This window comes from Condylura cristata, unplaced genomic scaffold (assembly GCF_000260355.1).
Source record: "Condylura cristata isolate star-nosed mole 26May11 unplaced genomic scaffold, ConCri1.0 scaffold00006, whole genome shotgun sequence".
NCBI classification, from domain to species: domain Eukaryota; kingdom Metazoa; phylum Chordata; class Mammalia; order Eulipotyphla; family Talpidae; genus Condylura; species Condylura cristata.
This window is the reverse complement of record NW_004567107.1, coordinates 4,130,763-4,139,448: the sequence shown is the minus strand read 5'-3', so window position 1 is coordinate 4,139,448 and position 8,686 is coordinate 4,130,763. Positions and strand designations below refer to the sequence as shown.

General features: G+C 44.2%; 1 protein-coding gene across 1 annotated transcript in view; it reads left to right on the top strand.

Annotated features, from left to right (window-relative positions):
* Nucleotides 1-5,649, top strand: part of SET (SET nuclear proto-oncogene) — a 6,576-nt gene extending 927 nt beyond the window's left edge. The window contains exons 2-8 of the mRNA XM_004677273.2: nucleotides 858-915; nucleotides 1,534-1,676; nucleotides 1,929-2,032; nucleotides 2,135-2,248; nucleotides 2,761-2,931; nucleotides 3,029-3,175; nucleotides 3,881-5,649. Coding sequence (XP_004677330.1) covers nucleotides 858-915; nucleotides 1,534-1,676; nucleotides 1,929-2,032; nucleotides 2,135-2,248; nucleotides 2,761-2,931; nucleotides 3,029-3,175; nucleotides 3,881-3,904 — 761 coding nt within the window. The 3' untranslated portion in view covers nucleotides 3,905-5,649. The remainder of the gene's footprint in view (nucleotides 1-857; nucleotides 916-1,533; nucleotides 1,677-1,928; nucleotides 2,033-2,134; nucleotides 2,249-2,760; nucleotides 2,932-3,028; nucleotides 3,176-3,880) is intronic.
* Nucleotides 5,650-8,686: the final 3,037 nt, after the last annotated feature.

Below are 8,686 nucleotides of genomic sequence, written 5' to 3'. Positions count from 1 at the left end.
CTGGATACAGGGTCCCAGTTCACGTGCCATCTCGCGAGAGCCGGGCCAGGCCTAGCGCGGCCGGTCCGGCCGGGCTCGCTCCGCCCGGGGCCGGCCAGAGCCGGAGGGCTACCGGAAATGAGGCGCGCGGCCGGGCCCCTTCACGCCCACCTCGCCTCGTAGCTCGCCCGGGGTTCACCGGACAAAAGGGCGCCTCTGCCGTCGCACCCCGACCCCCCTGCGCCCGCCCGCGGCCCGCGGTGTTCTGGCCCGGGCCGGCGCCGGCGCGGGTGCTGTCCGGGCAGGTGAGGCCGCAGCCGAGCCCTCCGCGGCTGGGTGAGAGGGGCGAGGGAGGTCGGCGGCCCCGCCGAGAGGTCGGCGTGCCCGGTGGCGGCAGAGCCAGGCTTGCCCTCGTAGGCGTGTCTGCGTCGCGGAGCCGGGCCTGAGCACGGCGGTGTCGCTAACTTTCTTGGGGACTGTGCCCAGGAGCCCAGTGGGCAGGTGCCGGCTTTGCTGCCGTCTCGGGTTATCTTGGGTGTTGTGGTTAACTGGTCTGTTGCGGGTCGTGGCCAACTGGGTGGATATCGGAGTGGTTTCTTCCTAAAACGTTTTAGCACTTGTTCAGTTTCTTGTAATGGGACTCAGAAAAGTGCTACAAGCAATTTGAGTAGCCTAACCGCATGATTCGTGAATAGACATCATTAAAAAGTAATTTGTCAACCACACACATGGAACACGTGGAGAGCATGCCTTGCAGTGGGCGGTTTCTTTTTTAGCAGCTTTATTGATAAATTCCCATCACAGACAGTGTTGACATTGGGGGAACTAGCTGAGTAGTCTTCTGCTTGATACTGAGTCTTACCATCTTTTTCTTTCAGAAAAAGAGCAACAAGAAGCAATTGAACATATTGATGAAGTACAAAATGAAATAGACAGGTAATGAGCTTTTGTTCATTTATTTTAGAAAAGCTATGAGGTGCATCTTGCAGCCTGGGAACTATTGGAACTGCTGTGGTCAAATAGTATTCACTGGCTCAGTGGAGATGATTATAACTTAGTTTGATATAATGCAATGGTAATTTTCTGTGAAATAAATGTAGGGTCATTTGATTAACCTTGTGAAGATAGAGTTTGCTTTCAAAAGCTACAATTTGTCTGAAATGAATGTGGAGACAACCATAGATCCCTCTTCCGACCTCAAGTGTTGGCTCCCACTTACAACTTTGTTGCTTGATTAGTAACTGTTTTTTACTTGATTTGCGTGAGAGAAACAATTGATAGTAGCCTGGTGTGGTAGAGTAGATGTACGAAACAGTGTTGCCGAAATACTCAGCTTGTGAATGGTAGGAAATGTCAGTTGAGTTGTGATATAGGTCAGATTGTTATTTTAGTTTTGATGCAAGTGACCAGGTGTACGAAATCTTTATGGTGGCTGACTCGTTATAAACAGGTACTTTTTAATGTCCTAAGGCTAATAAAATAATCTTCTGGGTAACTCTTGCATATGTCAGATACCATTGGTGTCAACATGTCTTTTCATTTAACATTTTTCAGACTTAATGAACAAGCCAGTGAGGAGATTTTGAAAGTAGAACAGAAATATAACAAACTCCGCCAACCATTTTTTCAGAAGAGGTCGGAATTGATCGCCAAAATCCCAAATTTTTGGGTAACAACATTTGTCAACCATCCACAAGGTATGTCCACTTGTTACACAAGGGAGGGCCTTGGTGAACACTGGGGCGGACTTGTTGGGATTATGCAGAAGTTGAAATACTAGGCAAAGACTTACGAGTTAAAGCTTTCTTTTCCTTTCTTGATCCGTTTAATATCAGCTAATATGTTTATGACACTAAAGATACTAAATCTAGGAAATTTTAAAAGAAGTCACACGAGTACTGGCCTTTCCTTTTTAATATTCACTTGACCTATATTTTCCTGACCTCTAGTGTCTGCACTGCTTGGGGAGGAAGATGAAGAGGCACTGCATTATTTGACAAGAGTTGAAGTGACAGAATTTGAAGATATTAAATCAGGTTACAGAATAGATTTTGTAAGTGTCAGTAATGCATCTTGTTTGCCACTGTGGAAATAATTTGGTCTGGTTAGAAGATCTTTTGGTATTAATTTCTAGTTCTCCAATTATTTACTACAGTATTTTGATGAAAACCCTTACTTCGAAAATAAAGTTCTCTCCAAAGAATTTCATCTGAATGAGAGTGGTGATCCCTCTTCAAAGTCCACTGAAATCAAATGGAAATCTGGAAAGGTAGGCCAGTTGGGTAAAGATGACATTTTGCATATTGAATCGTTTACCAGTGCTTGGTGCTTTGCCATTTTAAAGGCAGATCCTAAAACTAAAAAGTTGCAGTTTGTTAAAGATAAAGACTATGGTTTGGGCGTTGCGTTCTTTTATGACAGAGCAAGATTTTGAAGAATTGTTCTATGTAAGTCCTTGTCTGCGTTTGAGAGATAAATGTATTTTAAATTATGTTGTGTTGAGATAATGGTAGAAAGATTTGCAAAAGCCAAATTTATACGACACATTTTCAGGACAAGTTTGTCACACAAATTTGACAATACTCTTTACAGATCTAGAAATTGAGGATACATCTCTTCAATCTGCTGTAAACTATGTTCCTTTCAGATCAGTATAACAGCTAGTATCCTCATGTTCTTCGTTCACTGGTTTTGGTTTGTTTTCTTTTGGGTTAAAGTTCTGTTAAAACCATAATTTCAGAGCTGTGGGCATGTGCTATAAATCGTTCCATCCTTGTTTAGGATTTGACGAAACGTTCAAGTCAAACACAAAATAAAGCCAGCAGGAAGAGACAGCACGAGGAACCAGAGAGCTTCTTTACCTGGTTTACTGACCATTCTGATGCAGGTGCAGACGAGTTAGGAGAGGTCATCAAAGACGATATCTGGCCAAATCCATTACAGTACTACTTGGTGAGTTGAGAATCTTTTATTTTTTATTATTATTATTTTTTTAAAGTTTTCACTTGTTTGTTTGAAAATGAGTTCTTACAGAGACTTTAATTTGAAGGTTCCTGACATGGATGATGAAGAAGGGGAAGGAGAAGAAGATGATGATGATGATGAAGAAGAAGAAGGATTGGAAGACATTGATGAAGAAGGGGATGAGGATGAAGGTGAAGAAGATGAAGATGATGATGAGGGGGAGGAAGGAGAGGTAAAAGAAAATTGGTTATATCCAAAAAGACGATATTTAAAGTTACTCACCAAGTTATTTGGGCGGTTTATATATACACACACACACACACATATGTCTATAGTAGAGTAGATATACTATAAAAATATATATTGTACCCAAAATGTGTGTGTGTGTGTGTCTGTGTATATATATATATATAGTGTAATGGAACAGACAACTAATTTGTGGGAGAATTCGTGGTAAAGGTAATTTAGTGAAGATTGAAGAGAGTTCGGTAAACTCATAACAATGATTTAACTAGTTCTGGTTTTGTGGTTAGTGCTATTACTAATCCGTGCCATCCTTCTCTAACCAGTATTTAATGAAAGCAACATCGAAAATGCAGGAGGTCAAGTACTGAGAAATCACCCGCAGATAATTAGCATCTTTTGTGAAACAAAGCATTACATTGGGATTGGTTGGATTTTGCTTTAGATCTTTTTGTCTGAAAGATTCCCAGTGATTTGGCTAGCGTTACAGAGTTGACTTTATTTGACGGAACATACCGCTGGGCCTTAACCATCAGTTTGATGCAGATTGATGCCCAGGCTCATAAAGCCAGAGCCCTGTAGCAGGTCGTCTGTGTTCTGTGGAATCCATCATGGGCCATGCGAACTTCGGGAGAAGACCTTAGAAGTAACCCTGAAGTGTGATTAATTGCCCCCCTCCCATTTTTTCTTACAGGAGGATGAAGGAGAAGATGACTAATGGAACACTGATGGATTCCAACCTTTTTTAATTTTCTCCAGTCCCTGGGAGCAAGTTGCAGTCTTTTTTTTTTTCCCCCCCCTTGTGCTCAGTCACCCTGTTTTTGAGGTCTCTTTTCTCTCCTTTATACCATGGTTCTCAACTTATTTTGGGGGAAAATAACCTTGAGCAGAATACATTGGGAAAAGAATCTCTACTCCTTTCTGTTTCAAATTCATTTTTATCCCTTCCTGTCTCAACAAAACTATGGAATCAACACCACCGTGCTCTGTGGGAAAAAAGAAAAACCTTCTGCTCCCTTAGCTCTGCTGGAAGCTGGAGGGTGCTAGGCCCCTGTGTAGTAGTGCATAGAATTCTAGCTTTTTTCCTCCTTTCTCTGTATATTGGGCTCAGAGATTACACTGTGTCTCTATGTGAATATGGACAGTTAGCATTTACCAACATGTATCTGTCTACTTTCTCTTGTTTAAAAAAAGAAAAAAAAAACTTAAAAAAATGGGGGTATAGAAGGTCAGCAAAAGGGTGGGTTTGAGATGTTTGGGTGGGTTAAGTGGGCATTTTGACAACATGGCTTCTCCTTTGGCATGTTTCATTGTGATGTTTAACGGACATCCTTGCAGTTTAAGATGACACTTTTAAAATAAAATTCTCTCCTAATGATGACTTGAGCCCTGCCACTCAATGGGAGAATCAGCAGAACCTGTAGGATCTTATTTGGAATTGACATTCTCTATTGTAATTTTGTTCCTGTTTATTTTTAAATTTTCTTTTTGTTTCACTGGAAAGGAAAGATGATGCTCAGTTTTAAACGTTAAAAGTGTACAAGTTGCTTTGTTACAATAAAACTAAATGTGTACACAAAGGATTTGATGCTTTTCTCTCAGAACTGATATACTTAATGACTTTCCAAGTTTGACTGATGTAACATATTGTCAAACTTTGTCACCTTAACTCGTATTTTTTGATACGCACTTTGCAGGATGACCTCAGGGCTATGTGGACTGAGTAAAGGGATTTGAATCAATGTATTAATGTCCCCGTAGCTGGGAGCATCATGGGTACAACATGGTCAGTTTATGAAAATTGGCTCATCATGCCAGATACCAGATTGCTCTAACTCAGTTCTGAGTTATGTTGTATCCATAAGTTGTATCGAATTGGAGTTTTGAAACAGGCCTTTATTTACCTGGACATAATAGTGCCTGCCACCACCATCAGACAGACCTGGTGCCTGATGCCAAGTTACCCACGGGGCGGCTACTGGCAACTGGCTCTGTGAGGTGTGGCCGCGGTGGCCGGTGGGCTCATGGAGCCAGAAGTCCGACTTGGTGGTAGTAAAACTCAGGAGTACTTTTGTCTCAAAGTACCAGCTATTCAGCATCCAGCTCTCAGTGAGACCCATCTCTGTGAATTTGGGTGAGGTGGGCTCTGCTCTGTCCGCTAAATGATAACGTTTTGAGAAGCTACCTAATGCATATAGGCTTTTTAATGCTGTAAAATAAAGTAGCTGAAATTAAATGCCACTTAACTTTTTCAGAGATTAATTAATGGACAGCCTGGTCAAATTCAAAGCTTTTTGATGTATAAAACTTTATAAATGGAACTATCCCATCAGTAGGCAAAGTGTATCAAACCTGTCTGGATGGATAGTATGTAATTTCTGCACAGGTCTCTGTTTAGTAAATACATCACTGTATTACGGTCAGGAATCTTGCTCCAATAAAGGAACATAAAGTTTTTTTTTGACTGGGGTCATTCTCCTTGTTTTGTAGAGAAATGTTACTTTGGATTGAGATGAGCTAGTTTTTGTCTGCTTGCTTGCGGTCTTAGTGTCCGGGGGGAGGGGGTGGGAAACAAGCACAGCAGCAGCGCAGGTGCCTGCAAAGGTACATACTGCACGCAGTCATGGACAAGGCTTCTGGCATACAGCACTTCAGGACTGAGCATCGCTTCAGCTCACTTGACATTAAGGTGACAATTCACAAAGTGGGCTACAACTTCAGGTGTGGGAAAGCTGAGCACCGGCAGGTTACAGGTCGCAAGCTTTATAATGCTCATTTTGGGGAGTGTCAGGAATCTCCTGACAAGACTTGCCCCTAGAGTCCCTTGTTCCTGCACATACGGGCGGTGAGCTACATGATCCCTAGAGTCTTGAGTAGCTCTTTCCTGCAGATGTACCACGGGATTCTGGGCAGGCTCTGCTGGAAAGGGCGAGTGAATGAAAGCGCCTGGAAGGGTATATTAAATTAGCAAATGGTGATCAGGTAGTTTTCATGGGGAAAGGGGACATTGTTTACCAGAATTCATGGCTTAAAGAAGAATAGGTTTATTTGACTTTATATTCAGTTTCCAGATCTTCATACACTACCTGCGGCCGCCCTTGGAGGTCCCTCCAGTGTTCTGGTTTCATTAAAACAGATAAACTGGCCTGTGTCTCAGCCCTCTCTGGCTGTAAACTGCAGGTTGTTAGGCTTCTAAAGCTTGGTTTGGTTTGCACTTGGTAGATTTGGGAGAACATTTTGGGCTAAACAATCCATGGATTGATTTGGCAATTTGTCATTACTGCTTTTTCATTTTTCAAAAGATTTGCTTATGCTTACAAAACAGGTACAGGTCAGAGGTGCAGGGTTGTTGAGAATTCACCAGAGACAGTGGGGAGCCAGAACAGGCTAGTGGAGGGAGTGCAGGGTACACTGGTGAGGGGAGCAGCAGGCCAGACAGGAGAGGTCTGCTGTGCCATGTGGGTCAGCCCCCTCGCCGGGGATCAGGGGATCAAACTTTGGCTGAAGCAGCTGCAGCTGGCTTAGTGGTGCTGTGCTTTAACCCGCTGTGCCAGCAGGGAGGGCCCACTGCTTCTTAAAAAGGTTTTATTTTTGCATAGAGAACGGGTGTAGGCCGAAGATTGAGGGTGAGAGGGTTTGCCAGAGTGAGGAGCAGAACAGGCAGATCTACTGAAATACACGGCTGGGGTCAGCAGCGCCATGTAGGTCACTCCCTGGGGGGGGGGTGAACTCGGGCCATTACATTGGTGCCATTGTAGTTGGTGGCACTAGCTTAACATTGACGCCACCAGGGAGGCCACTCGTTAGTGTTTATATCATTTGCTTTCAGGGTTCCATTTATTTGGTCCCAGAAACGACTTTTCTGCCTTTTCGGTTAGGTTTTGTTACAAATCCTTTTTGACTAGTAAACGATACATTCCTGAAGGCCAGTCCTTTAGCAGACAAGCCTAGCTATTCCACTGTTGAAACTAAATTTATTTTGCAGTGTTTCACTGGTGTGTGTGTATGTGTGTGTGTTTTTTTTTAAAAAGATATATGCATACAAGAACTGGGGTACAGGCCAGAGGTGCAGGGGGTAAGAGGATTCATCAGAGAGAAGAGTGGGAGCAGACTAGGCAGGTGGACTGAAATACAGGGCTGAGAGCAGCAGGCCACACAGGAGAGGTCTGCGCCAGGGGATAACTTCTAGAGCTGTGCTTTAACCCCTTGTGCCACCAGGGAGAGCCCTCTTCTACCCTTTTCCATGTGGATTTCCTGCATTCCTGAGGGGAAGGTAAATTCCAACTTGACCAGTTGGTGTCTTTTCAGATATATCAAGGAAAAGAGTTTTTTTTTTTTTTTATAAAGATGTATTTAATGCATACAATGTATTTTATGCATACAAGAACTAGGGCACAGGCCAGAAGCAGGGGTGAGAGGATTCCCCTAGAGACGGAGGGTGCAGAACAGGTGGATCTACTGAAATACACAGCCGATTGTGGAGACAGGAGAGGTCTGCTGTGCCATAATGGTCACCTCCCTGGCCAGGGATTGAACTCACGGTGCAGTGGCTACCCATAGCTTGAGATTGCCACCAGGGAGGCCACAAGGAAAACAGGTTTAAATGTTTGTCCAGTGTAGAGAAGGAAAAAGTAAAGTACACATTCCCATCCAGGTTCCTACTGGGTAGATGGTTGACACAGTAGTAGCTGGAGACTGGAACACTATTTTCTGTTGAGGAACTTGGATTTCAGTCTGGTGCCTTCGCATGAGAAGGCCATCCATCAGCCCAGGACGTGGGTTCCCTGTATGTTTGCCCTGCTTGGGGTTCAGTAGAAAAGGTGGGTCCATTCTACTGCTGCTGAACCTCTTTCCCTTCATGATGCTCGAGGCAGTGACACTTCACAAGCAAACCTGAAAAGCTCTTATGACTTCTTCCACATACTTTGTTTTGTTCTTTTGGCTGTGGGAATGAATAATGATCCTCACCATAAAGACAGACCCTTCAGAAAGAGGCAACTTTGGCTCATTTTCCCCCTCAAACCTTTGACCTACAGTCAGAAACTTATTTGCTCCTAAATTAGTTAACATTCAGCTTATGGCAACTTGAGGACCCCCCCCCCCGAAACATCCTGCGCTATGCCAGCAGCATGCTTTTAATGTCCAGCCTCCTGAGCCGCTGTCACTAGTCACCTCTGATGATGAAGTCTAGTTTGTCCCCAATGAACCAAGTTGTCTCGGCAAGTGCTGACGCCTCGTGGTTGGTTTCCTGTCTCAGGATACCTCAGAACTGTCCAGGGCTGCCAATGTCACGTTAGTGCATTGTGGGGAAGGTGATCAGAGCAAAGGGCTGTGGTTTCCTTCAGGGCAGCTGTGGAGAGTGCCCACCCAAGGCAGCGCTGACGCCACCTCCCACATGTGACCATACTGCCCCTAGGAGGAGGCACCTTCCAGGGAAGTCCTGCCACAAAGCTCTGGTCATGCAGGGTGCCAGGAAGTGGCTGAGGAGCCCTGAAGCAGG